The sequence below is a fragment of the Hyperolius riggenbachi genome, chromosome 4 (assembly GCF_040937935.1).
Source record: "Hyperolius riggenbachi isolate aHypRig1 chromosome 4, aHypRig1.pri, whole genome shotgun sequence".
NCBI lineage: Eukaryota > Metazoa > Chordata > Amphibia > Anura > Hyperoliidae > Hyperolius > Hyperolius riggenbachi.
The window spans coordinates 183,641,947-183,667,982 of NC_090649.1; the positions used below are offsets into that span (position 1 = coordinate 183,641,947).

General features: G+C 45.7%; 1 protein-coding gene across 2 annotated transcripts in view; it reads left to right on the forward strand.

Annotated features, from left to right (window-relative positions):
• Nucleotides 1–607: 607 nt before the first annotated feature.
• Nucleotides 608–26,036, forward strand: part of LOC137570605 (actin-like protein 6A) — a 57,595-nt gene continuing 32,166 nt past the window's right edge. The window contains exons 1-9 of one of the 2 annotated variants that reach the window (XM_068279305.1): nucleotides 608–750; nucleotides 7,933–8,009; nucleotides 10,930–11,104; nucleotides 14,554–14,654; nucleotides 16,505–16,602; nucleotides 18,111–18,205; nucleotides 19,822–19,928; nucleotides 20,013–20,102; nucleotides 20,185–20,246. In XM_068279305.1, the coding sequence (XP_068135406.1) occupies nucleotides 726–750; nucleotides 7,933–8,009; nucleotides 10,930–11,104; nucleotides 14,554–14,654; nucleotides 16,505–16,602; nucleotides 18,111–18,205; nucleotides 19,822–19,928; nucleotides 20,013–20,102; nucleotides 20,185–20,246 (830 nt within the window). In that variant the 5' untranslated portion in view covers nucleotides 608–725. The remainder of the gene's footprint in view (nucleotides 751–7,932; nucleotides 8,010–10,929; nucleotides 11,105–14,553; nucleotides 14,655–16,504; nucleotides 16,603–18,110; nucleotides 18,206–19,821; nucleotides 19,929–20,012; nucleotides 20,103–20,184; nucleotides 20,247–26,036) is intronic. The other variant, XM_068279306.1, reaches the window with a different exon arrangement.

Here is a 26,036-nt window from a genome sequence, read left to right on the forward strand (position 1 = left end):
CAGCAGATTTTCGCACGGCCGCATCCGATCTCCTCAATACACTTCCGCATCGGGAGATGCGGAAGTGATGCGATGCAGCTACGTAGCCGCATTCGCATCACTTTGTAATGGAAACCTGCCCTTAATGTTGTGTGCGTTTTTACGTTTGCATAAATATATAAAATATTTTTTGGGAAAAAGAAAAACTCATATAAAAACGCATACCATTGCATTCCCAAGAATGCATTTTTGATGCGTCTATGAATATGCAATAAAACCAGCGTTTTCAAAAACGAGCATTTTTTATATGCGTTTTTTCCAGCGGCCCCATAGACTTCAATTAGCAGCACATTTTTACGCAATGCTAGCGTTTTTGTTATAAGATAGCATCTATCTATCTATCTATCTATCTATCTATCTATCTATCTATCTATCTATCTATCTATCTATCTATCTATCTATCTATCTATCTATCTATCTATCTACAAGGCACAATGACCCTCCTATTTGCCGACGGTGTTGACTCTGCAATACCGAGGAGAAGAACCCGCTGCGCTAAGATGCACATTTGAGCACAAGCTTTCTTCAGAGCCACCATTACCCCGCCCACTCTTGGAACTAGTCACATGGTCGCGACGTGTGTAAGGTCCTTCAGCCCATTGTTGGCGCGTAGCGTGCGTTTCCGTGCTCCGGTAGGCTGGATTGCGGTGAGAGGCTCCCGGTGGAGATCAGGCTACAATCTGGAGATGAGCGGAGGGGTGTACGGAGGAGGTGAGGGGTGTCCTGCGCTTGGCAGCCAGCCTGTGTTTCTCCAGCGCTGCCTGATTTGGGGTTCACAGTAAACAAAAGTAGCCAGCACAGTTTCCAGTAGCACGGGGAGGCGGTTTCTAGGGACACATTGCTATCAAGGAAGTGTTGCTGAGTTAGTTCTGTGTCCTGAGGGATGCTGTAGTGATGCCGGTGATGTTCATATCCATTCCTTAGGAAACAGTCCTGTTTCTGTACTCCGGTCACATGCAGACTGTCCATGATTTCATGTGTTAGCTCATTGCCAGCAGCTGTATTTCAGATCATAGTCAGGCTTGCAAAGCTGGGTCAAGAAGTTATGGATGGAATATGGATATAAATGGGCTGGAGCAATTTTATCAAATGAGTGATCACCGTTGTACCATCTTCATATGTAAAGCTCTGTACACACACTTGATCTCACTTCATAAAATTTGAGAACAGTCTACCGATTGATTCGTTAGCAGGATCGCCAAATCGAGAACCTGGAAGTTGTAACTAGCCACGCTTGCGTTGTTTGGAGAAATAATTTGTTAGCATTCAATACAAACGAACACCAATTATTGTCCAAACCGATCCGCCATGACAAATCAGTATTGCTGTCTTTTACTGTTATTGGTACGGCGAACCTAATGCAAAAAAAAAAAAATGCCTACCTTTGGAGGAGATTCAGAGGATTTATTTGTCCTCAGGATTACTGCTGCTGCCCAGAACCCTCTTTACCTGAGGTGAGAGGGATATAGAGGCAACGTGTATTTTCTTTAAAATAATGCACATTGCCTGGCTGTCCTGCTGATCCTCTGCCCCTAATGCTGGGAATACACAACTTGATTCTGAGCCATTTAGATTTCCGACATGTCCGATCTCCCGCCCGATCGTTTCCCCACTTGATTCCGCTTTGAACACAATGCAAAAAAAAAAGAAAAATGAGCGGAAGATAAGAGAATCGCCTGCGGAATTGAGTGGGATAGAGCAGCAAAATCAAGCCTTGTATGCCCAGCACAATACTTTGAAGAAACACTGAAGCGAGAATTCTCGCTTCAGAGCTCATAGTTAGCAGGGGCACGTGTGCCCCTGCTAAAACGGCGCTATCCTGCGGCTAAACGGGGGTCCCTTCACTCCAACCCCCCACCCCCGCAAAATCAACGACCAAATTGGTCGTAGATTTTGCTGCTCCTAGAGGCAGGGCTAACGGCTGCAGCCCTGCCTCTAGTCGCGTCTATCAGCGGCGCATCGCCGCCTCTTCCCCGCCCCTCTCAGTGAAGGAAGACTGAGAGGGGCGGGGGAGAGGCGGAGATACGCGCTGACAGACGCGCGTGGGGCAGGGCTGCGGCGGTTAGCCCTGCCTCAACCAGGAAGAGATCCCCGGCTTCACGGAGGGGATTTCGGGGGGTAAGGGACCCCCGTTTAGCTGCACGATAGCGGCGTTTTAGCAGGGGCACACATGCCCCTGCTAACTATGAGCTCTGAAGCGAGATTTATTCTCGCTTCAGAGTCTCTTTAAGCCATGGACTCTGAACAAGTATACAGATCAGATGTCTATGAAAAATCTGACAAAATTAGCTGCATGCTTGTTTCAGGTGTGTGATTTACACCCTACTGACCAGAAAGATCAGCATGACTGCCAGGCAAGGGGCGTTGTTTAAAAAGGAAATAAATAAGGCAGCCTCTGTCTATCAGTTTTACATCTCGGGTTAAGTTTGCGGCTCTAGCTTACTGTTTATGTCTAGGCTGTACAAAGCCGGGAGGGTGGCCACAATAAGATTTGACAAGCTCTTGTCAGACATGCTATAGGGCTCTGTGTGTGGCAGTGGTGGTCTGTAGGATCCAGAGGCTTCCTTCTTCATTGGTATGTTTTTTTTTTTTTTTTTTTTGGGGGGGGGGGGGGGGGATACTTCCAAATGAAACCTGGGTCAACTTGCACTTGAGTTATTAAAAGATCCCAATTTAAAATGGTCAAATAATGGGGTCAGCCTGTATATGAAATTGGGTGCTAATTCATTTTTGGGGACTCAGCAGGAAACCTCACATGGAAATTCATCTAATGTGATTGGGTGGACGGCACCCTCTCAAACTGTTGGGCTTAAAATAGGTTGTAGCACACTACGCCCACACTGTTTGGCCAATTATAATGCTTTGGGCTGTAAAAGGGTACTGTAAATTAGGGCTGAACGATATTCGGTTTTAAACCAAGGATCATGATCACGCCCAAGACGATCTTCAGATCGGCAAAGCAGCGGTTTTCGCCACCGCCGTTACATACTTTGCTCCTGGCCTTTCGCTCCCGGCCCCCCTCCTTTGGCAAAGTCTTTCAATTCCAATCGACTGCATTGCATCGCGTAGCCGCGGGGTGAGCCGCGGTGAAGAAGCAGCGAGCGTTGCCTAGTAACACTGGCCGCCAGGAAGTGATGTCACACTTCCTGGTACAGGCTCCGCGTTACTATGAGAGCACTCGTTCGCTCTTAACCGCGGCTCCCCCTGCGGCTATGCAATACGGCCGATTGGAATTGAAAAACTTTACCGGAGGAGGGGGCCGGGAGTGGAGCAGAAAACCAGGAGCAAAGTATGTAACAGCGGCTAGTGGGGGCAAGGGGGATCTGCCTATATACAGGGAGGGGGATCTGCCTATATAGACGAAGGGAAGGGGGATTTGGATGGCTTACCTGTACTGCGGCACCTATACACTGGCTTACCTGTACTGCGGCACCTATACACTGGCTTACCTGTACTGCGGCACCTATACACTGGCTTACCTGTACTGCGGCACCTATACACTGGCTTACCTGTACTGCGGCACCTATACACTGGCTTACCTGTACTGCGGCACCTATACACTGGCTTACCTGTACTGCGGCACCTATACACTGGCTTACCTGTACTGCGGCACCTATACACTGGCTTACCTGTACTGCGGCACCTATACACTGGCTTACCTGTACTGCGGCACCTATACACTGGCTTACCTGTACTGCGGCACCTATACACTGGCTTACCTGTACTGCGGCACCTATACACTGGCTTACCTGTACTGCGGCACCTATACACTGGCTTACCTGTACTGCGGCACCTATACACTGGCTTACCTGTACTGCGGCACCTATACACTGGCTTACCTGTACTGCGGCACCTATACACTGCAGTGTTCTCCCCAGGCTCTTTTAGCCGGGTGCTCCACCCGGCTAGATTTGGTGACCACCCGGCTGTCATTGGCTCACCACCTCCTATGCTGTAAGCAAAGTTGCCCTGCATTTTCATCTCTCCCCACCCGCCTGCTTTTTCATGCCACCCGGCTGGAAAATAATTCTGGGGAGAACACTGCACTGGCTTACCTGTACTGCGGCACCTATACACTGGCTTACCTGTACTGCGGCACCTATACACTGGCTTACCTGTACTGCGGCACCTATACACTGGCTTACCTGTACTGCGGCACCTATACACTGGCTTACCTGTACTGCGGCACCTATACACTGGCTAACCCGTACTGCGGCACCTATACACTGGCTAACCCGTACTGCGGCACCTATACACTGGCTAACCCGTACTGCGGCACCTATACACTGGCTAACCCGTATTGCGGCACCTATACACTGGCTAACCCGTACTGCGGCACCTATACACTGGCTAACCCGTACTGCGGCACCTATACACTGGCTAACCCGTACTGCGGCACCTATACACTGGCTAACCCGTACTGCGGCACCTATACACTGGCTAACCCGTACTGCGGCACCTATACACTGGCTAACCCGTACTGCGGCACCTATACACTGGCTAACCCGTACTGCGGCACCTATACACTGGCTAACCCGTACTGCGGCACCTATACACTGGCTAACCCGTACTGCGGCACCTATACACTGGCTAACCCGTACTGCGGCACCTATACACTGGCTAACCCGTACTGCGGCACCTATACACTGGCTAACTTTTCCTAGGGCACCTATAGTTGGCTAAACTATCCTGGGGGCACCTATATGTGGCTACCTATACTGGGGGAATTCATACTTACCATCGGTGTGCTGATCAATCGTTGTGTATTGAAAATCGTGAATCGAAATCGCAATTTCTCACAGAAATCGTGTAATTCAATCTTTTCCTAAAATTGTTCAGGCCTACTGTAAATAGAGAACTGTTTCCTATGAGGTTTGCTGCTGGTCCCCTTTCTAAAGTGAACTGGTGTTTGAGGTTGACCTACAGCCAAAGAAATATGGTATGGGTAAGTGATTTGATGTGTGAAATCATCACAACAGAATGGCAGCTAACTTTAAAAATCCAACTGAGGCCTTTTTTCCCACGAAGCTTGAACAACTCGTTTGTCAAGCAGTTCAGCCGCCCGCCTGTCGGCCATAAGCGCCGTGCGGCCGCAATTGCGTGCATTGAAGGGTAGCATTCGGTAACAGTATGTGTGTCACAATTGACATGTGGCAGCATTACCCAACAGCGAGAAACCGTCTCATGCCCCATGTAAGATGCTACTAATGGGGGGGGTCGCCTGGCCACCTCCAGTACCGAATGCAATCAAGCGCCCGCACAGTGCATGGGAGTGGCTGAAAGAAGCCTGAAGGGGGGGCAGGTCTCGCAAAGCATGTCGTCCTTTCTGCTGTCGATCACAATAAAATTGATTTCTATACCTTCAGTCTGAGGTAAGACTGTTTCATTAGCCACTCATTGACTGCATACAACTTTTGGGGTGTCTCCTCCCAGTTTGAGTATATTCGTTGACAGTTATAATTGCTCTGTGGTTTTTCAATCCTAGCAACTGCAGAGTTTGTACAAAATTCAATACTTGAAGAGCTCAGTTTTTCACCCAAAAAATCAATTAGAAATTAATGTAACTATATACTATAAATACCAAAGCTGTTCTGTGAGCTGAGGACTTGTTTTTGTCCACAAGTAATGTGATCTGTGCAAAAAATCACAATCACAACTGTGTGGGCAATAAAGGGCATGGAAACAAGTTTGAGTGTTATGTCAGACTGTAGCAGCCCATGCTTACATCCTCCCTCCCCTCTTGCTGTAAGAGTATTAAGTCCTCTACACGATAAAACATTTTTGTGCAATTCGATCGGATCGTATTCGATCGATCGATTAAATCCAACATGTCTGATCGGGATTCGATAGTGTGGTAGAATGTCATTGCAAAGCAATGGCAAATCGAACACACTACCGAAGGAACCGAATCCCGATCGGACATGTCAGGTTTAATCGATCAATCGAATTTGATCCAATCTAATTGCACAAATTGTATCATGTAGATGGGGCTTTAGGCTCGGGTTTACATTATGTTTTGTCAACAGAACCAGCCGTACAGTTCCGTGGTCCATTCCGCTGAATGGACAAAAAAAATGCAACAGGACCCAATTTTCCAAAGCGGAACGGAAACAGGTGGTTTTGCAGCACAATAGGAACCTATGGAAAATGGACGTTTTGCAGCACACTGGCTGTAAAAATGGACCGTTTTCCAGGATCTAGATGGCCGGATCCATACGGCCGGCTCCACAAAAAACGCAGATGTGAACCGGGCCTTACAGAATGTTTGAAAAATATACATACCATTTAATACAGTAATAAAAAAAAAAAAACCTGTAACGAAGAAAAGCTCCCCTGGGGGGTACTCACTGCGGGTGGGGGAAGCCTCTGGATCCGACAGAGATCGGCTATTTTCGCCGATCTCCGTGCTGAAAGCCGCAACAGCGCCCCCGCTGAAGCCAGGGAAGGTAAATATACCAAGCCTTGTAAGGCTTGTCGAGCACGGATTGCGGGACGCTTCGGGGAAGCCAGCGCTGGATTGTCTGCAGCTACAGGGAAGAGGGGAGCCTCATTGGTACTCTGAGGCTTCCCCCTCCCAAAGTGAGGCCTTGATTCATTAAAGGAGTTCTTTGGCATGTTTAAAAAAAAAAAAAAAACTCAGCACTTACCTTGGGCTTCTATCGGCCCCCTGCAGCTGTCAGGTTCCACGCTGTCCTCCTGCGATCCTCTGTTCCCCAATTTAATTGCGCGTCTAACTAGACTGCGGCGCCGTTGGCTGCGCGCCATCGGGAGCTTCGCCTGCGCAGTGAGCTCCCGATGACAAGTGCGGAAGCGATCATTAGTCTAGTTAGGCAAATATTAGACCAGGGCCAGCGGTGGGGAACCGAAAATCTTAGGAGGACGGCGCGGGACATGACAGCTGCAGGGGGCCGATAGAAGGCCTGGGTAAGTGTCTTTTTTTGTTTATTTAACCCTTCCAAAGAACCCCTTTAAGCAACTGCGATATTTAACAAAGTTACTGTAACATAGTTAACATAGTGAATTAAAATAGTAATGGCCACTAGTGAAGTATCGTGGTCGCTTTATCACAGGACGACCCGCATTTAATTTTTTTTTTGCTATCTTAGCAACATGCTTAACCACCCTGGCGTTCTGATTAAATCGCCAGGGTGGCTGCGGGAGGGTTTTTTTTAAATAAAAAAAAAACTATTTCATGCAGCCAACTGAAAGTTGGCTGCATGAAAGCCCACTAGAGGGCGCTCCGGAGGCGATCTTCCGATCGCCTCCGGCGCCCAGAATAAACAAGGAAGGCCGCAATGAGCGGCCTTCCTTGTTTTGCTTATATCGTCGCCATAGCGACGAGCGGAGTGACGTCATCGACGTCAGCCGACGTCCTGACGTCAGCCGCCTCCGATCCAGCCCTTAGCGCTGGCCGGAACTTTTTGTTCCGGCTGCGCAGGGCTCAGGCGGCTAGGGGGGCCCTCTTTCGCCGCTGCTCGCGGCGAATCGCCGCAGAGCGGCGGCGATCAGGCAGCACACGCGGCTGGCAAAGTGCCGGCTGCGTGTGCTGCACTTTATTTGATAAAAATCGGCCCAGCAGGGCCTGAGCGGCAGCCTCCGGCGGTGATGGACGAGCTGAGCTCGTCCAGACCGCTCAGGAGGTTAACTAAGGAAGGCACACTCCTTACATAGCGAGTGCTGCTATGTAAGGCGTGCATATCGGCCGCTCTTCTGGTTAAGTGCTCCCTCACATTAAGCTGTGCTGCTTTAGTAGCGCAACTTAATAATTCCAGGCCTAAGCAATGTACGCTTCTATGACAGAGCAGAACAGAGCAGAATCTATGACATAGATACATAAAAGTTCAGTTTTGATATTTAATCCATTTTAAAACATTGTATATTTATTTGTTTTAGATGAGGTTGGAGCTTTGGTATTTGATATTGGCTCATATTCAGTACGTGGCGGATATGCAGGGGAGGATTGTCCAAAGGTAAGTGGTGAAAGTGTTCATTCTCATCATTATTTAGTCATGTCTAGAGTAATATAATGTGCAAATCTTTGTTTAGAGCCCTAGGTCAGCCTCCCATTTCTGAAATTATTATTTAAGTACTTATGTAGTGTTGACATCTTCTGCAGTCCTGTACAGAGTACACAGTCCTGTCACTCTCTGTACCTCCAAGGACCTTACAATCTCATCCCTATTATAGTTATATGTCCATTGCATTTTAGGGCCAATATAGGGTAAACCAATTAACTTACATGTAAGTTTTTGGGATGCACATGATAGTAAATTTGCACTCGTAAGAAATGCACAACTGTACTTTTCGATATTATGTACAGTATTAAAGAGACTTGACTGGTCATGTTTTCTTGTTTGCTTCCACACTTGCCATGGTTTGGTAGAGTTAAATGTTGTTGCTGCAGTGCTGACCACAGAAAAGTGTGCCTGAGCATTTTTGACTTTCTGGCCTTCAAGAATCGGGGTGCAGTATGTTGAAGAGAAATGATACATTGTGTATCCTACCCCTAACCCATTATGTTTACATTATATGGGGAGTAGGGTGGGCATGGGTAAGATCTAATTCAGTTATTGATTTAATTTATTTTTTTTAATGTCTGTATCTGGTTGAATATCAATAAACCAACAACCAATAAGAAAATATTTTCTAGGCAATTTTCCCCCCCCCCCCCTATTATGGGGAAATACTGCTTTAGTTAAAAAAACATTTTTCCAGGTTAAAGAGAATCTGTACTCTAAAATTCTTACAATAAAAAGCATACCATTCTCTTCATTATGTTCTCCTTGGCCCCTCTGTGCTGTTTCTGCCACTCCCTGCTGCAATCCTGGCTTGTAATTAACCGTTTTAGGCAGTGTTTACAAACAAAAGACTTGTCTTCTAACCAGAGTATCATAGGCTGAGAACTAGCTTACTGTGTGACTCATGCAGAGCTTGGAGTTGGTGTGTAAAGCTTCTGCCTATGACAAGCAGTGCTGCACATTCCACACATTACAGCCACAGCCAACAGAGCCGACAGAGGAAAGAAGATAAGATTTATTACAGAGACAGTGCAACCAGAAAGGGCTGCAGTAAGACAGACCACATTAGGACATGTATAGGAACTTATAGGATAGAAGAAATAAGGCTCAAAATTTTGTTACAGAGTCTCTTTAAGGACTATGTTACAGTTGTGTTCAAAATTATTCAACCCCCACTGAAATTGAGTGTTTTGGCCAGTTTGATATTGATTTTGATCATTTCAGTCATCTTGTTTACAATTAAATCAAGGTGGCACTTGTAAGTCAGACAAATATAACATAACATTTATAATGAAATAACCACAAATGTCTTTTCTTTGCTCACATCATTATCAGTTTTATTCAACCCCCCAAGTGACATTCATTATTTTCCAGTTATAACAGCTTTTAAACATCAAGCATAGCTTGACACAAGTGTCTTGCAGCGATCTACGGGTATCTTAGCCCATTCTTCATGGGCAAAAGCCTCCACTTCAGTCACATTCTTAGGCTTGCACGCTGCAACTGCTTTCTTTAAGTCCCACCAAAGGTTCTCAATCGGATTTAAGTCTGGTGACTGCGATGGCCACTCCAAAATGTTCCAGCCTTTATTTGCAACCATGCTCTAGTGGACTTGGAGGTATACTTGGGATCATTGTCCTGTTGAAAGGTCCAACGTCTCCTAAGCCTCAGGTTTCTGATGGACTGCATCACATTTTCATCCAATATCTGCTGGTACTGAAGAGAATTCATGGTACCTTGCACATGCTGAAGCTTCCCTGTACCTGCAGAAGCAAAACAGCCCTAAAGCATGATTGAGCAATGTCAAAACACTCAATTTCAGTGGGGGTTGGATAATTTTGAACACAACTGTACATGCATAGTCAACAAAAGCATTCCACAGTGTTTGTAAGAATGCGTTTAACATAATGCAGTAGCGCATGGGAATGCAGTGCTTGTAAAACAATATTTGCATGTTTACACCTCTGCTTTGCAATGTACATCATTAGCCTAACTAGCTGTGTACAAGGGCTTTCCTGGATAAGATATGCATCACCATGTACCCTTAATAGTCATCAAATAGACTTTAAAATAAAGCTCATTTTAACTTGTGCAGCACACAGTTTGAACATGTGACGTGAGTACATCGCAAAGTGCAGGGTCTGAATGCGTCCTAACAGGAACTGGTAGATAAAGTGTTTGCTACTATTCAGATTCCAAGTGCTGAAAAGGTGCCCCTTGTGCTGTGCAGTAGAGATGGTTAATGAGATGCAAATAATTCCAAGCAGTATTATACAAACATATCCCTTGAGGTGGAGTGCTATTGGTATATTTTCAAGCTGCATACATTTGCATACACAATTTACTTAATCCTGCATCAATTTAGAATTCTTTGCATCTAATTGACCACTCCCTTTGTGCAGCTAATTACTCCTGAAGCAAGGTCTCACAGCAAATATACGAGGGTGCAAATAATTTTAGTTTGAAAAACTGAGCTTTGAAACCGCTATTTCTTTGTCAGGTATCACGCTTGATAAATTCAGTCTGTCGAGTTAACTAATTGGTATATTTCTTTCACAATGGATCTGTTGCACTGTGCTGCGTGCGCGTTTACAGCTACATAGAAGAAAAACTTAGAGACATGCACCCTGTATGTATTTAGAGAGTTTAGCCGGTCTAATTCCCCCCTCATATGTGACTAAGCACAACTGTAATTTGATTGTTGTTAGCTGGCTGCATCAGCAGAGCAGCTAATTTATAAACACAGGAGGTTAACGCTATGTCTGCTTCCATTATTCTATGTGCATAGAAAGAAACTTGGATTACCTGGCAGAGGATTTTTTTTCCTGCTTGGCTGGCATTGCCTTTTCATGCTAATCCTTGTTCCTTTCAGGTAGATTTCCCTACGACAATTGGTGTAGTACTGGACAGAGAAGATGGCAGTACACCGATGGAAACTGATGGCGAGCAAAACAAACAAAGAGGTCCAAGATACTATATTGATACAAATGCACTCAGGGTACCACGAGAAAACATGGAGGCTTTTTCACCTCTGAAGAATGGAATGAGTAAGTTCTACATTTGTTTTATTGCAACTTTATTATTTTGATTAAAAGAAACTTGAAGTGAGAAAACTCACTGCCGGTTTGAGACTTACCAGAGTAGAGGAAAGGCTCTGAATACCATAGAGCCTTCCTGGTCCTTGGTCTGTCCCGTTGTTCCAATGCCGTCCCCCGTTTAAGTTATTTGACCTGCTAGATTTGGGTACTCTTTTGCCAGCCTTTGGAACTACTCATGTCCCAGAGTAGTTCTGAAGACAAGCACATCCATACTGCGCATGTGCAAGGCTGGGCTCTTATGTTGCTGACAAATCTGACTTTCTATAAAAGCCCTTCTTGGAAACAATTTATACAAAGATGCCAGACAGCACCCCTACTCCTGGCACACTATTTTGGAGGTTGGACTGTGCATCTGACAATCAATAAGTGCTATTAAAAATAAAGAACACCATGAGAATCCCCCATGAGGAGATGAACTAGTCCAAAATCTCAGTTCTGCCAGATTTTATAACTTATTGTATATGACAGCAACGGAGGGAAAAAATAGATTTCTACTGTATTTTACTTTGGAACAAAGCACATTTTAAATTTATGTATTTATGTTGCAATATTGGACCTTTAAGCGAGAGAGAATTACGTTTCTGAGGAAGTGTTATGGACATCTCTTTCAAGTGGGTCTAGTGAATGTTTTCACCTCTTGTTAGAGTAGAAAAGCTTTCTGTCGCAAACGCTGTTAAAACCAGGGCTGTGGAGTCGGTACAAAAATCTTCCAACTCCGACTCCGGGTACCCAAAATGGCCCTGACTCCGACTCCTTACTCTAATACTTAACAGGGCTGTGGATTTTGTACAAAAATCATCCGACTCCTCAGTTTATGAAATAAACGACTCCAACTCAGACTCCGGGTGCCCAAAATTGCCCCGACTCCAACTCCGACTCCACAGCCCTGGTTAAAACAGCACAGGCTGTAATAGGAATTACTGCTATAGCGGCACTTAGTGAGTGATTTGGGCACCGCCACAAGACGAAGCTAAAATTAATTTTAAAACACTAATTTGGCCGCCAGCAATAACTGGAAGCCGAATTGCATCATTCCCTACCACCCACGGCAGCCTGGAGGGGGAATAGTAATTAGAGCTGCCGGGACTTGTGCAGAAGCAGGGTAAGCCATATATTGGCTGTATCCTGCGCCCTAATCTCCCGGCGGCTTTTTCATAGGTATGCTTCTGTAGCCTTCATCTTTGTCAGAAGACCAGATCGCCTTAGCCATCCTTTGGAGGAAGCATTCTGTACACTTTTCCACAAATTAATATGCTTCCAAGGCCCAGTAATTTGGTGGCCCAAAAGACCTGGTTCGTTATGGTCCAGTTCTTGGCAGATCTCTTGAAAAAGTGTGACTTGGTCCGTGCCAATCCCCAGTTCTTTGTTTAGCTGATTATTATTATTTAGCGCCAACATCTTCTGCAGCACTGTACAGAGTATATTGTCTTGTCACTTAACAACTCCTCAGAGAGTCTCATAATTTAATCCCTACCACAGTTATATCTGTATCGTGTGTCCTTAAGGTGCGTACACACATGCGACTATAGTCGTTTGTAACGATCGTTCCCCGATCTTTACCAACGACGATCGTTACAAAAAACGAACCACCGACTATTAAGGCAAACGACGAACGAGCCAAATCGCTACAAAAGAAAGTTCTGTCTCAGCGGATTTTTTCCAACGACGATCGTTTGCAAAAGTAGTTAATCGTTGGAAACAATCGTTCGTACTAGGCTTGACATGCGCATTTCGCTATTTCTCCATGAAACTTCTCCTTTTATGCGCAAGCACAATAGTTGCTTTCTGTGATGTAACGTTCGTTCTAACGATCAGATCGTTACACACATTTTAAAACTAACTTTACTTAGGTCGTTCTTTCATCAATTAAAAGTTCGTTCGTCGTTCTCAACGAACGATCGTTGTCGCATGTGTGTACGTAGCATAAGTCTAGGGCCAATTTTAGGGGAAAGCCAATTAACTTATCTATACGTTTTTGGGATGTGGGAGGAGACCGGAGTGCCAGGAGGAAACCTAAGCAGACAAGGGGAGAACATTCAAACTTGTGCAGATAGTGCCCCGGCTGGGATACGAACCGGGGACCCAGTGCTGCAAGGCTAGAGTGCAAACCACTACACCACCGTGCTGCCTGCTTGTATTCTTTAATGGAGGGTCTGCTCTAATCCTGTTTTTTTTTTTTTTTCTACTACGTTAAGCATCAGCAGGCCAGTAACAGGATTGGCCCAATCAGATTTTATGTAGTTGCTGCGGATGTGGATTGGTTTCGTTCTAAGTCGTATGTGATTTGCATTAAGCTAGATTTTTTTTTTTTTTTCTCATCTCTAGTTGTTGTTTTGCGTGAGAAGGGAGCCTGTTATCTAGAGTGTACACACATCCAATTTTGATTGGCTAATTTTACTACTTAGATGTAATATATGAAAGTTTACTTACACAATCTCTTCATAATATTAAAAATCTGTTGACCCTCATATACATTGCCAGTCATTGGCGAATTAAAATTGGATGTGTATATGTACCTTTAGGGCCCCTTTCCACTACCAGTGTTTTGCAATCTGATTCTGATCGCCAGCAGATTTCAAAATGGTAGGTTAAGACTATTGGAAACTGTTGTGAACGTTTTTCATTCGTGCAATCAGTTTGTGGCACAATTTTTATCCTGTGTGTAATAAGCATCCTGCTGCAGTTTTGGTGCAATTGAGCTCCCAAGCTCTATCTAGGTAGTGGAAATTAGGGAGAAACACTATTGCATCACAGCGCAATTGCAATCGCATTTCTTAGTGGGAAAGACCCCTTATTTTAAGCAGTCTTTGAGAACTGGCAGAAATACCAGTACTGGTAAGTTAAACTTTTTTTTTTTTTCTTCAGTAAAGTGCGTTTTTTAAAAATGGAACCTGATGTACAGCTTAAAGGAATACTTAAGTGAAAAAAAATGATCTTTACTCACCCGGGGCATCCCTCAGCCCCCTGGAGCTGTATGGTGCCCTCGCAGCCCCGCTCCGATCGTCCTGTCCCCGTCGGCGGCTACTTCCGGGTTCGGCGACAGGCTGGGAACGCGGGTGATTCTCCGCGTTCCCAGCCGCTATATCACCCTCTATGCTGCTGCATAGAGGGTGATACAGCGGCTGGGAACGCGGAGAATCACCCACGTTCCCAGCCTGTCGGCGGCTGTCGCCGAACCCGGAAGTAGCTGCCGGTGGGGACAGGACGATCTGAGCAGGGCTGCGAGGGCACCATACAGCTTCAGGGGGCTGAGGGATGCCCCGGGTGAGTAAAGATCATTTTTTTTTTTTTCACTTAAGTATTCCTTTAAACATTTATTTATTTTTTCGTTTCATTTGGATGTTTTTCTGTTTTGTTTTTCCTTTTAATTATGTTTGAATTTTGTTTCTCTCTTGTAGTTGAGGATTGGGACAGTTTTCAGGCTATATTAGACCACACGTACAAGATGCACATAAAATCAGAAGCTAGTTTACATCCTGTGCTGATGTCAGAGGCTGCTGTAAGTGTTGTTGACATTTATTTTTTATTTTCACTGGTCTCTCTTTACAGATAGTATTAGTGAAACTTGTGTTTTATGTTGAGCATCATTCATCTAATGAATGATAGCACATCCACTCTAGTAAAATAAACTAGTTGTTGTTATATCACTTGTTTTATTGCAGCGCACTAAATCGTGGTGGATATGTCTAATGGTCCATGTGAAAGCATGGATCTGTTCCACCTGTCTGGTGTCTGCTGCAAAACAACGCCACCAAACCTATGTGAACAAACTTTTATTCTCTTGGAACTGTTGACTTTATAAATTCAGAACCTGTGGGCATCACACAATTGCTTATGCTTTCTCTATGCCCAAACTTACTTTGGCATACATTTGATAGCATAGTTAGGTTTGTGGTCCTACCTTTTGGCTATGCAAGTACAGATAGGATAGTTTTTTCAGACCCTACTGTGGGGGATGGGGGACTGTAGTGTGTAAATAGTAAGTATAAATGTATTTCTGATACTTGGTACTAGCTGAAGACCTGCGTTGCTTGGGTATATATTTGGTTGTTTGGACCAGCCATTTTTCTTACTTCCACACACAATGTGACCAAGTTTGTGAGCTTTGGGATCCTTTGCATCAATAATGTGATAATGGAAGCATTTTACATTTTCTCATTGAACTTAAGAAAACAAATCTGATTGGCTGTTTGTCCCTCCACCCCCTTTTCTGAATTTGAACCCCAGTCGCTCAGTGACCTACTGTAACAGGTTTGATGCCTCTGCCATTCACAGTGAAAATTAGGTTAATTTTTACTGCTTGTTGTAGGCTCCACTCACTTTCATGACCATTAATCTCACTCACCCAGTGACCACCTGTGCCAAGTTTGAGAACCCTGCGACAGTCTAAGAGTGGCTGCAATTTACGTTTTCCCATTTTAAAATGAATGGCTGAAATTGAATTGGCTGTTCTATGCTCCGACCACTTCTACTGAATTTTTAACCTTGGTCACCAACTGTACCAAGTTTGGGGACTTTGGCTTTATTACTGTGAGAATGGCAACCTTTAACATTTTCCCATTGTCGTGAATGGATGATATCTGACTGGCTGCTTGTGGTTCTGCCCAGGTGTGCATATCTCTCTTTCCCTGTTCCTATATGGCCCAAAAAAGGGAAGTGGGAAATTTGAGTGCCTGCTAGTTGCAGAAGTTTGGGCACCACCACAGGCATATCGGCGGGGGGGATTTGGGTGGCAAAAAACATTAGGAGCCGGGGCTGCAAGCAATGCAAAACCCGGCTACAAATAGTAGGCGCTTGCGTCTTTGAATTTTTTTTTCTGCGGATCAGCTGCCTGTTTGGGGTTGGAAAGGGGGGGGGTTAAGATTGAGCAAGGGTGCTGTGCAGGGTCCCTTTGAAAATATCCAACAAGAGCTTGTCAGGTATGTTCTTGTGGCCTAGCTCATGTATGAGCGCATGCGTGATTATGGCCGCTCCAGCACATTAAGTCAAAGCTGCTTGTCCATGAGCGGCTTCATGCTACTGCTCAGATGCGGCCACACTCGAGCGTGTGCTCAAGCATTCCAGAGTCTTCCCTCTACTCGGGTAAATATCTTACTTTTTTTTTTTTTGCCATATTAATGGTTCACAGATATAGTAGTTTATGTGATTCTGAATTGCACACACCTTTCTAGAACATGTCCTTGGCATGACTTGAGATCTCCAAAAAGCTGCTGCTGTTTCTCACTGTTCTCTTCTTTTGAATGAACACCCTGTTGTTATCATGCAGTACTTCTTTATTGTCGTTTGTGAAAAGCAGTTTTTATCCCTTGTCTTCATTACTTTTTTTTTTTTCTTTTATTTCCCCTTTAGTGGAATACAAGAGCGAAAAGAGAAAAACTAACAGAGCTGATGTTTGAACATTACAATATTCCAGCGTTCTTCCTCTGCAAAACTGCAGTACTTACTGCGTATCCTTCTCGAGTGCTGCCCTCAATGTTTTACTTCATGATAAGTTTTTGAATGTTTCTGATGGTAAAAGCTTGCATATGTCATTTTTATTTATGTGTTTTTAAAACATTTTTGACCTCCTTTTTGAAGGCATGGACATCTTGAAGCAGCATAAACTTGTAACCAGAGCTACAGACTTCTATAGTACGTACACACCATGCCAGTTTTGCTTCTGCTGCTGCACTTGTATTGCTATCAGTGGGAAATACCTGTGTGAACTTGGCATGCGCTTTAGGGTTGCTTCCACATGTTTCTTTATAATGGACCCTGTCTTTTGCACTGTGAGGGCTCATTTCCATCGGTGAGATTTTAGACATGCTTTTGGAAACGCAGTGCACAGCCACAGCAGAGTTGGTTGTAAAATTGAACAGAAAAGAGTTTGGGGAGGGGGTGGTGAGAGAGGAGCAGAGAAGTACAATTTAATTCTACATATGACAACTATACTAAAATTAGTACGCAAGAGCATCCCTGATACTTGGGCACTTGTAGACGCGGGTCCTCTCCTGTGAAGTTTTCCACACTTCTCCTCTCCACCCCCCCTCCGTTGTGTGCAAGAAAGGTAAGAGTTTACAGGATGTTCTGCTGAAAATGGACATTTTAAAACGTTTTTATGAAGGAAAATGGGCACATTTACGTGTTTGAACTGCCTGATCTGTTCAAGCATACTCAGAGGGGACCACATGACCCACCTGATGAAAATTAAAAGCAATGGCAATTTTTCATGCGTTACTACGAACATGGGATTACGTGGACCAAAAGTCTCAATGTTCGAACTAGGTTAAGTGAACACAGCAGTAACATAAGGCGGCATAAGAAGAACCTGTCAGATACTGGTACAAATGTAAACCTGAAGAAATGCATTTCCCCCATTGGCAACATTTCTTTCAGTGTCAGCATGCAGTAAACTACTTAAGATGGTGAACTGGAAAAAGTATCAGTGAATGAAGGCTTGGACTGTGAAATTGCCCTTCTGAGAACGGAGCAGCAAAGGTTATCCGCACACCAATTCGTAAGTTATAGCACGCTCTTTATTGTGCTGCAATCCACGAGTCTCATTGTGTAGGACCCATTGTGGATTGCGGCACAATAAAACGTGCTACAACTTACGAATTGGTGGACTGATGACCTTCGTTGGTGTGCCTTCTCTATCCATTGACTGTATCTCCTGAGAAGGGAGAGCCCGGTGTAGAGATGAAGTGAATGATGACTTTCATTTGAAATGTTCCTTATGATTGTTTTTTTATGTTCCCTGGCTTTCTTTAGCAAGTCTCCACCTTTAAAGGAAATCTGAACTTAAAAAAAATAAAAACAGATTCTTACCTATGGAAAAGTAAGGCTCTGGTTTCATTCACTGTTCACTATGGAATCCATATCCAATTGTGTCGGAAAAGCAGTATGCAGTTTCTTCTATGTATTGTTGTTTGTCAATCTTTTATGAAGAAAATGATTCCTTAACTCCTGAATTCAGATTTGCTAATGGTCGATCTACGGGTTTGATCTTGGATAGCGGTTCCACACACACTACAGCCATTCCAGTTCATGACGGATATGTACTTCAACAAGGTGCAAATCTTGTCTTCATTTTGAGTTTCATGGTGTGATTTACAAAATTTATGAATTATCTATCATTATATTTCACACTTAATATGAAATAAAATCATTTTAAGGACTTTCCAAGCAAAACATAATGATGATTAACTTATTTTTTAGTACTTTTTACTTGTTGGGTTCTTAAATCTTTTGAATCCATTAAAGGATATCCAAGATGATGAAAAAAAAAATAAAATCTAGCTTTACTTGGAGCTCTTTCAGCCCCGAGAAATAATTCAGCCCCTAGAAGTAATTTGTGTCTCTCGCTGCAGCTCCGTTCTTCCAGGTCCCGCTTGCAGCCTCTGTAGTATTGCCGACCCCCGATAGGTTGGCGTCTTCTTCTTAGATGCAGTAGTACTGCGCAAGCTAGGTACGCTCCCAGTGATGTGGGCGTGCTCTCGCATGGGGTGGGCGCACACCTGCACACCCACAGAAGACGCTGACCCATCGGGGTCGGTGATATGTCAGAGGCTGCCAGCGAGATCGGAGAGAAGACCGGAGCTGCAACCAGGGACACATGTGACCTCTAGGGGCTGGAAGAAGCCTCAGGTAAGTAAAGCTAGATTTTATTCATCGCCTCAGTAAGAAAAAAAACATGAGAAAAAAAGTATGCAAATATTAGTGAACCAAACTCTTGGTGTCATTTTTTTAATATTAAAATTATTTTTTTGCACTTCTATAAATGTTTTAGATTTAGAACACGTACTTGATATCTGTGCAGATACTTTGTATTAGAAAACAGGGACTCTGTGATATGTGTACATAGCTGTCTATTACCTCTGCTGCATGCAGACTGGTCACTGGTTTTGACCATTGATAAACCTGATCTCGACTGGCCATACAGAAATATCCAGGAATAAACATTTGCAGAGGACACCTCCTCAGTGCAAGATGTATTGCATATTGAACCTGCTTTGATTTTAAACATTGCGTCTAAGAAATGCATGCAACTGACTGTCGGTCACTAGAGAGACATTTGCACGCCCCATGATGCGGATCAACCTGTCCTTGAGGATCACACCTTGACCTGCTAATCATTTCAACATACAAGGACAGGACTGTGGAGCGATATTGAGTACCTGCAGATGGGAGATTTCATAAACTGAGGAGTTGCTTAGTTACTTACATCTACAGTAATGAGCAATGTTGTGAGAAATGGTAAACAAAATGGGCCGGATTAACTAAGACATCTCTGGATCAGAGATTATGTTATCCTGTTTAAAGGGAACCTGAGGTTAGAGTGATATGGAGGCTCCCATATTTATTTTCTTTTAAACCTCAGTTTCCTGGCTCTCCTGCTGATCTTCTGCCTCCAATACTTTTAGCCATAGACCCTTAACAAGCATGGAGCAGATCAGGTGTTTGACGTTTTTTTGTCAGTTCTGACAAGATTAGCCGCATGCTTATTTCTGGTGCAATTGAGAAAATACTGAAGCCAAATAGACCTGCAGGGCAGCCAGGCAACTGGTATTGTTTAAAAGAAAATAAACATGGCTACTTCCATATCTCTTCCATATTGTGATAGATTACAGTAAGTGTGTTCGCTTTGTAAATGTCACCTGAAACTTGTTTTATATTTCATTTGGCAGGTATTGTAAAATCTCCTCTTGCTGGAGATTTCATTACTATGCAGTGTAGAGAATTGTTTCAAGAAATGAGTGTGGACCTTATTCCCCCATATATGATTGCTTCAAAGGTAAGAAGCTCTGGCCAAGTAGTAATGTGAAGCCACAGACTCAGCCTATTCTACTATGGCTCCTCACGACTTTGTGTGTTTTAGGAAGCAGTACGGGAAGGAGCACCAGCTAACTGGAAAAAGAAAGAGAAGTTACCTCAGGTCACTCGTTCCTGGCATAATTATATGTGCAATGTAAGTAAAATGTGCCGGTATGGACTTTATCCTGGTATTTTCAATATTTGTAGGACTAATTAATGAATTTTCAATGTTTCAGTGTGTAATTCAGGATTTCCAAGCATCTGTACTTCAAGTTTCAGACTCCACCTACGATGAGCAGTAAGTTTTTATTTACGTAGTTTGTGTGGAAAGTTGACCATCCATAAGCAGGTCACTTACTGTGGGATCTTGGACATATTGGACCTTTTTAATAACAAGCTGACCAAATATCATAAATGGTCCTACTAAACCGGACAGGATTTACTAATGCTAGTCCATTGGATGGCAATGGTTTGCAACACTTGCATGGGTCATTCCAGACCATAGCAGGGAACTGTCTATAGAGATGTGACCTGCTGGGCTAATTCTAGTTAATGCTGATGTTTAGTTTCCTTACTATACAACATATACTGTATGTATTGACTATTCACCACACTATCAGACGGTTTACTCTTCACAGCCCTATGCTATTGTGTCCTTGCTGTACAGTGCATACAGCGCTGCTGGCAAGTGGGGCAGCTGCAGACCTGTGTGACCACATTATTCCCCCACTTCTCTTGTCAGACCTTCTATTTTTGTCACTGCTTCCACACATGGTGAGTTGAGTAGTAGGATTATGTATCTGTTTGCATGGTGTTGAACTAGTTTGGGGATGGGGCAGGGAGTTTTTTTCTTCTTTTTTTTTTTTTTATTTTTTTTTTAGCTTAGTTATGCAGCATTTTGTTTGGAATGAGTATTTAGCAATGCAGTGTTCTCCCCAGGACCTATTAAGTGGGCGGGCCGCCCGGCTGTTTTGAAACCCCGCCCGGGTGCTCCAAGGCCCGCCTGCATCACATGCTTATGTGCGCTGCCGTCTGCTCGCATAGAGCGGGTCTCCCTCTGAATTGCAATCCCTAGTTCCGGCTGCGCTGCTCTCCTGGCGCCTGTAGAGTTGTCATATCTTAAGAGCAGCGGCAGCCTCCTTGAAGTAGTAGCGCTTGTCCACAGCACCCTGTCCTGCCGCTCTGCTGGAACGTTGTGACCCACTTCCTCAGCCCGCTGATGCCTGGCTTCTGATTGCAGTACGGCTTTACGCTGAGTATCTTCACAGCCATGATCGGCTGCGAGGAGTATACACGTGCTGCAGGCAGCCCAGGGGAGCCACTGGCCAGGCCACTGTACGGACGGGAGGGTGGGTGAGAGTACTGGAGGGGACCGGAGGATGTGCTCCCTAGTTCCGGCTGCGCTGCATCATATAGCGCATTACTGCACATCACTTCTCTCCCATATCCCTGCGGCAGCGATCTGAAGATCGGACAGAACTCTACAGGCAGGAAGCGCAACCGGAACTAGGGAGCACATCCTCCGGTCCCTTTCAGTACACCCACCCTCCCGTCCGTACAGTGGCCTGGCCAGTGGCTCCCCTGGGCTGCCTGCAGCACGTGTATACTCCTCGCAGCCGATCATGGCTGTGAAGATACTCAGCGTAAAGCCGTACTGCAATCAGAAGCCGGGCATCAGCGGGCTGAGGAAGTGGGTCACAACGTTCCAGCAGAGCGGCAGGACAGGTTGCTGTGGACAAGCGCTACTACTTCAAGGAGGCCATTCAGCTCATCCTCGCGGCTGCCAATGGGGTGAGCAGGGGGAGGGGGTGACATTGGGAAATGTTAAGGCATAGCTCCCACCTGTTCCTCTTTGGGAGCCCTGTCCCTCTCTCCTCATTTGTCCCTCTTTCTATGTAAATATATCTATCTATCTCGACTAAAAATGTGTTTGACTGTAAATTTTATTCCCATCCTTTAAATTGATAATGTTAAAATGGTAAAATGTTACTATGAAACATGAGGAACATGAAGGAAAATGAACCAGGATAAAAAGGACAAGGGTGGTTTGAATTATAAAACAACGTATTTTTCTTATGAAATCTTTATGGTATGCATGAATAGGGTTGTGATGGGGGTGTGGCAGGGGCATGGCTTAAGTGTCCCTCTTCCTCATCTCAAAAAGTTGGGAGGTATGGTTAAGGGGAGGAAGCAGTGTTAAAGTGCAAGCATACTGGATCAGGGCAGAGGGGTACCCTATACTGCAGGGTGTAAGAATCATAGAATGGTTGTGTATTTATAAATAGAATGGTTGTAGTAATGCTGCAATGTATGTGCTGTAAGAAGGGTGATGGGATGTGATCACTAATAAGCTGTAGGTCGGTGCAATCATGTGGAGTGTGGCGGGTGATGTAAGGGAGCATACTGAAGTGCAGTAATATGTGGAATGTGTGATAGTGGTACAGTATTGCATGAAATGTGTCTGGGAGTGCAATAACCTATGTTATAAGGTAATAGTATTGTTTGAGTTGTCTATTGGGAGATAGGTGGAGCTGCAGTAAAGTATTAGGTGAGAGTAATGGGGGTGAAGGGACGCATGGTGATAGGGAGTGCAGTAATGCATGGGACGTGATAGGGGGTGCAGGGATGAATGTGATGTGATAGAGGGTGCAGGAATGCATGGGCCATAATAGGGGTTGCAGAGGACGTGATAGGAGGTACAGGGATGTCCTATGCTGTAAGCAGAGTTGCCGGCCCTGCTTTCCCCTGTTTGCAACCCACCCGGCTACTTTTTCATGCCACCCGGCTGGAAAAAAATTCTGGGGAGAACACTGCAATGTATTTAGTGGTGTATCTTTCATTTAGTCTGTACGTTTCCAACCCTTTTATTAACTTGTACACGGCCGCCTCACGCCAATGGGTATGAGCGCAGCGTCAGCCCCAGGACTGCCTAATGCCAATTGGCGTGCAGTCCTGGGGGCATGTTTTTCAGGAGATCGCACACGCAGATGTTTTGCGCATCTCTGCTTGCATGACGGAGCTCCGCTCCGCCATCAGTCTCCCAGCGGCGATTGCCGTTAGGAGGCTGTTAGACGCCGCCGTCTATTTACTCTGTACAGCGCTGTGATTTTATTGCAGCGCTGTACTGGGGACAGCCGTGTGACACAGCTGTCCCACTGAGAAACACATGAGCAATCCGCTGTCATAGGCTGAAGCTGTCCGCTGTCATTGGCTGGCAGGGAGGGGGAGATAATAAAAAATTAAAAAAGAAAAGTTTTGTTAGATTAAAAATTAAATATTTGTGTAAAAAAATAAACATTGGGGGAGCAATCACAGCCCAGCAACAGAGAACTCTGTTGGTGGGCAGAAAGGGGGGGGGGGGGGAGAAATCGTGTGCTGAGTTGTACTGCCCTGCAGCTAGGCCTTTAACCACTTGAGGACCCACCCTTTACCCCCCCTTAAGGACCAGCGCTGTTTGATGGGATCTGTGCTGGGTGGGCTCTGCAGCCCCCAGCACAGATCAGCGGGCACGCAGAGCGATCAGATCGCCCCCCCTTTTCCCCCCCTATGGGGATGATGTGCAGGGGGGGTCTGATCGCTCCTGCTGGTGGCATGTTGCGGGGGGGGCACCTCAAAGCCCCCCTCCGCGGCGACATTCCCTCCCCCTCCCTCTCCTACCTGTCCCCCCAGTGATCCGGGCTGCACAGGACGCTATCCGTCCTGTGCAGCCAGTGACAGGACGTCCTCTGTCACATGGCGGCGATCCCCGGCCGCTGATTGGCCGGGGATCGCCGATCTGCCTTACGGCGCTGCTGCGCAGCAGCGCCGTACAATGTAAACAAAGCGGATTATTTCCGCTTGTGTTTACATTTAGCCTGCGAGCCGCCATCGGCGGCCCGCAGGCTATTCACGGAGCCCCCCGCCGTGAATTGACAGGAAGCAGCCGCTCGCGCGAGCGGCTGCTTCCTGATTAATCAGCCTGCAGCTGGCGACGCAGTACTGCGTCGCTGGTCCTGCAGCTGCCACTTTGCCGACGCACGGTATAAGCGTGCGGTCGGCAAGTGGTTAAAGCTGCAGTGGCCTATTTTGTAAAAATTGGCCTGGTCAGTAGGGGGGTTTAAGCCCAGTGTTCTCAAGTAGTTGTTATGATTCATTTCCTCATGTGCTACTTGTAAAGATGCAGATGACGCCCAGATCTACCTCCACACCAGTGTTGCCAACTCATCCCTTTAATTACTGACACATCTAAGTTATACAGGTTCTGGGGCTACTTACACATAATCAGTGCCTTACCTGCATCAACCTTAACCACGAAACCTGTATTATTCATATGTGTCAGTAATTAAAGGGATGAGTTGGCAACACTGCTCCACACCCATGACCTATCCATCACTACCAGGGACAAGGTGGTCTCCTGCCTATCAGCCATCTCCTCCTGGATATCTGCTAGGTTCCTTAAACTAAACCTTGACAAAACTGAATTTATGATCTTCCCACCCCGGCCGTCCTTGACCCTCCCAGATGTGAATGTCACTGTTAATCACACTACCATTCGCCCTACCTCTCAAGCCCGCTGTCTGGGTGTTACCCTGGACTCCGCACTCTGCTTCACCCCCCACATCTAAAAACTAAAGTCCTGCAACTTCCACCTCCATAACATCTGCAAGATCTGCCTTTTCCTGACCTCTGTCACTACCAAACTCTTCATCCATGCCTTCATAATTTCCCGCCTTGACTACTGCAACGCCCTTCTGTCTGGTCTCCCGAATTGCTCCTCTGCAGTCCGTCATGAATGCAGCAGCTAGAATTATCCACAATCCGACACGAAAGGACTTCTCAAGAGCTGCTCCAACACTATGGAACTGCCTACGCCCTCAAGTCACCTTTACACACACACACACACACACACACACACACACACACACACACACACACACACACACACACACACACACACACACACACACACACACACACACACACACACACACACACACACACACACACACGTGTCCCCACCTCTCCATGTAGATTGTAAGCCTTTGGTCAGGGTCCTCCTCCTTGTGTCTCCTACCCGTTCACGCACCTCCATTACCGTACACCCATCCTATGGATCTGAGTGAACTCATCTGGCCTAATATCCATGCTCCCATCCAGTGACTGCCTAAGCATTACCTTGTAGTCATACTGTGCTGCATGATCTGGTTTGCATGTATTGCTGTATGTCACCCCTAAATATTGTCTGTAACCTTAACCACTTCAGGATTCTGCATACGCATAAGTGCGCCCCTGAATCCTGAAGCGGTTTCCATGGTTCCATGTCAGTTCACAGAGGGTGTCTCCGTGAACACCCTGCGAGCCTCCAATCGTGGCTCGCAGGGTAAATGTAAACACGCGGGGAACCTCTTCCCCGCTGTTTACATACATACGGCGCTGCTGCACAGCTAAGGCCTATCTGAGGCGGCGCAGGACGGATTTCCGTCCTGCGCAGCCCATAGTGAAGAGGGGAAGGAGGCAGAGGGAGGAATAGCGCTGCGGAGGGGGGATTTGAGGAGCCCCCCCCCCCCCCCCGCTAGGCACAGCAGCGCGGCGGCGATCAGACCCCCCAGCAGGACATCCCCCCTAGAGGGGAAAAAAGGGGGGGGGGGGTCTGATCGCCCTGCCTGCTATCTGATCTGTGCTGCGGGCTGAAGAGCCCCCGCAGCACAGATCAGGCTGAAATCCGGAAGTGGTTAACTAATGTACAGCGCTGCATAATATGTTGCCGCTTTATAAATACAAACATTAAATAAAGGCCCTAACATTCTCACAATATTAAGCACTAATTGTATTTACCATGTTGAAGAGCTGTTTGCTCTTGGTCAGGCCATGCTTACCAACTTTAGGGCTTTTTCACACAAGACAGACAGTGAATTCACTGCCTGTCAGCTGCTCTCCTGCACGGGCCAGGAGCTTGTTAGCGCTCGGTACAGTGAATTCACTGCCTGTCAGCTGCTCTCCTGCACGGGCCAGGAGCTTGTTAGCGCTCGGTACCAGCACTAGACACATCTGAGCACAGCCACTGGATAACACCACCACATGTCAGCGCTTGACACGCATGGTGTTACAA